This window comes from Emiliania huxleyi, assembly GCF_000372725.1.
Source record: "Emiliania huxleyi CCMP1516 chromosome Unknown EMIHUscaffold_145, whole genome shotgun sequence".
In the NCBI taxonomy this organism is placed as follows: domain Eukaryota; phylum Haptophyta; order Isochrysidales; family Noelaerhabdaceae; genus Emiliania; species Emiliania huxleyi.
Genome location: NW_005201144.1, coordinates 95091 through 97334, shown reverse-complemented (window position 1 = coordinate 97334; position 2244 = coordinate 95091). Strand labels below are relative to the sequence as shown.

The 2244-nt window shown below is 68.9% G+C and overlaps 1 protein-coding gene across 1 annotated transcript in view; it reads right to left on the bottom strand.

Moving 5' to 3' along the window:
• Nucleotides 1-224: 224 nt before the first annotated feature.
• The window catches only part of EMIHUDRAFT_111116 (hypothetical protein), a gene marked incomplete at both ends in the record, with an annotated part of 3947 nt that continues 1927 nt past the window's right edge, over nucleotides 225-2244 (bottom strand). Inside the window, 4 exons of the mRNA XM_005787116.1 lie at nucleotides 225-311; nucleotides 956-1117; nucleotides 1719-2104; nucleotides 2155-2191. Coding sequence (XP_005787173.1) covers nucleotides 225-311; nucleotides 956-1117; nucleotides 1719-2104; nucleotides 2155-2191 — 672 coding nt within the window. The remainder of the gene's footprint in view (nucleotides 312-955; nucleotides 1118-1718; nucleotides 2105-2154; nucleotides 2192-2244) is intronic.

Sequence of the window (2244 nt, the reverse complement as noted above, 5' to 3'; positions counted from 1 at the left end):
CGCTTGGCCACATCGGCCCTGAGAGGTCATATCCCCTTCTCCTCTGTTGATGGTAACACTTGTCTACTCGCTGGAGCCGAGCAGGAGGGCTTGGCGCACAACCCCTGTTCAACTCAGGGTCCTTCCCCTTTACCGGGGGAGGCCTGCGCAGCCTCTAAGTTTATATTCTATATGATCTCACATGTTCATGTTACTCAAGGTGTGTTGTAAACTCTGAACCATACTCATGCGTCGCCACGCCCGCGCACGCCCGCGGTGGGCACCGCCGCCGGCGCATCCTCGATCGCGACGAGGTCCGGGGCTGCCGCCGCCTTCGGGGGCGGGGAAGGACGGGGGCGGGGGTGGGGAGTGGGTGTGCGGGACTGCGTGCATGGCACGTGACGAGGCAGTGGGGGGTGGCGCGCCTCGTTTGCCGCTGAGGCTCCGCCGCCCTCCCCGCCGGCGTCCTCCGTGCGCGACCGCGCCTCGTCCTCCTCTTCCGCCTAGTGTAAGATAGTGTGGTGAGGAGCGACTCTTCGGAACGAAGCAACGCCGTGACCGACGCCAGGCTCGTCCTGAGTTGCACCTCAGGGTTCTCTTCTCTTCTCTTCTCTTCTCTTCTCTTCTCCTCTCCTCTCTCCTCTTCTCTTCTCCTCATCTCTGCGCCGCCTCGTCGACGGCAAGTACGGCCCCGACCGCCTTCTCTTCTCTTCTCTTCTCTTCTCTTCTCTTCTCCTCTCTCCTCGATAAAGACCGCCTCCGGGCGGGAACGGGGGGCGAGGTCTCGTGCCGTGAGGTGTGGCGCGGCCCCCCTTGGTTCTTCTAGGCCCTCCTAGCTCACCGCCCCCTCCCCGCCGCCGCCCTCGCCCCCTGCCTCCCCCGCTAGAGTGCTGTGCTTCTTGCGCGCGCGTGCGGTTGTGCCCGCGTGCACGTGCGTGTGCGTGGAGTGCGTGTGGCGCGCGCGCTCTACGCATACCTCGTTGGCCGACGCTGCCTCTCCTCCGCCCTCCTCCTTCTCGATCAGCCCCCGGGTCTCGGAAACAGCGGAGACGTTGGTCTCTCCGTCTCCTCCGCCCTCGTCGTCCGCGACCAGCCCCCGCGCGAACTCGTCTGCCCGCGTCTGCATCTCGGTCTCCACCTTCCGGAGGGAAGGGGGGGGGGGGGGGGGGCCTCGCTGGCCGCCTCGAGAAGCCCGGACGCGCCCTCGTCCTCCATGCGGCCAAAGGGATTCGCTCCCCCGAAGCCAAGCATCTTTGTCCCCACAAAACAGCCCAAGAGACCGCCAGCAACGAGGAGGAGGCCCCAATCCAAAACCAGATCCAAAACAGCAACGAGGGAGAGGGCCTCTGGCGCGGGCGCCGCCGGAGGAGGGGTCGAAGGGGGGGCTCGGGCAATGGCGGCGACGGCGATGGCGCCAGCGGTGGCGAGGGCGGCGGGTTTGGTGGATCGATGAACCAGAACGTGAAAACGTCAAAGGGCGGCGATGGCGATGGCGGTGGCGATGGCGGTGGCGGTGGCGGTGGCGGTGGCAGTGGCGGCGGCGGCGGAGGCGGAGGCGGTGGAGGAGGAGGTGGTTGCGGCGGAGACGGAGGCGGAGACGGAGGCGGAGGCGGCGGCGGTGCCGGGTTCGTGGGGGGAGTGAGCGGAGAGAAGGGGGCGGAGGGCCGGGGCGGCGCTGGAGGGAGCGGCGGCGGTGCCGGAGGGCGGGGCGGCGCGGGCGGAAACGGCCACGACTGCACCCAGTTGCACACAGTCCCCTCGGCACGGCACGGCTCGGGCAGGTCGTTCGGGAGCGGGCAATCGAAGGAGTTGCCGTCAGTGCCGGGCGGCCAGTGGTTCCAGAGCACCGCAGGGCGGCCGTCAGTCAGCCTTCCCGGGTCCCAGATGCTGCCGCTCTGTGGGCCGCCTTGCCACCCCGAGAGAGGGGGGGCGGGCGCCACCGAGGACGGCGGCGGAACCGACGCCGTGCCCACCGACGCCAAGGCTCGGCCAGCCTGGATGCGCGGAGCCGGCGGCGCGGGCGGCAGCTCGTTAGCCAAGGTGGCGTACCACGAGCTGGCACTGGCGCCCGCCCACCGGCGTTTGTCCGTCAGATCGCACGTGCCCTTTGCGGCGATGCGGAGGCCTGTCGCAGGAGGGGTGGAATGAGTGGGGACGGGCACACCTCAGGCACACCTCCAGCACGCCTCAAGCTACCCCCGCCCCAACGCACCTATTTTCAAGCCCCCCCCCAGCCCCCCCCCCCCCTCTCCCCACAGGACGAAT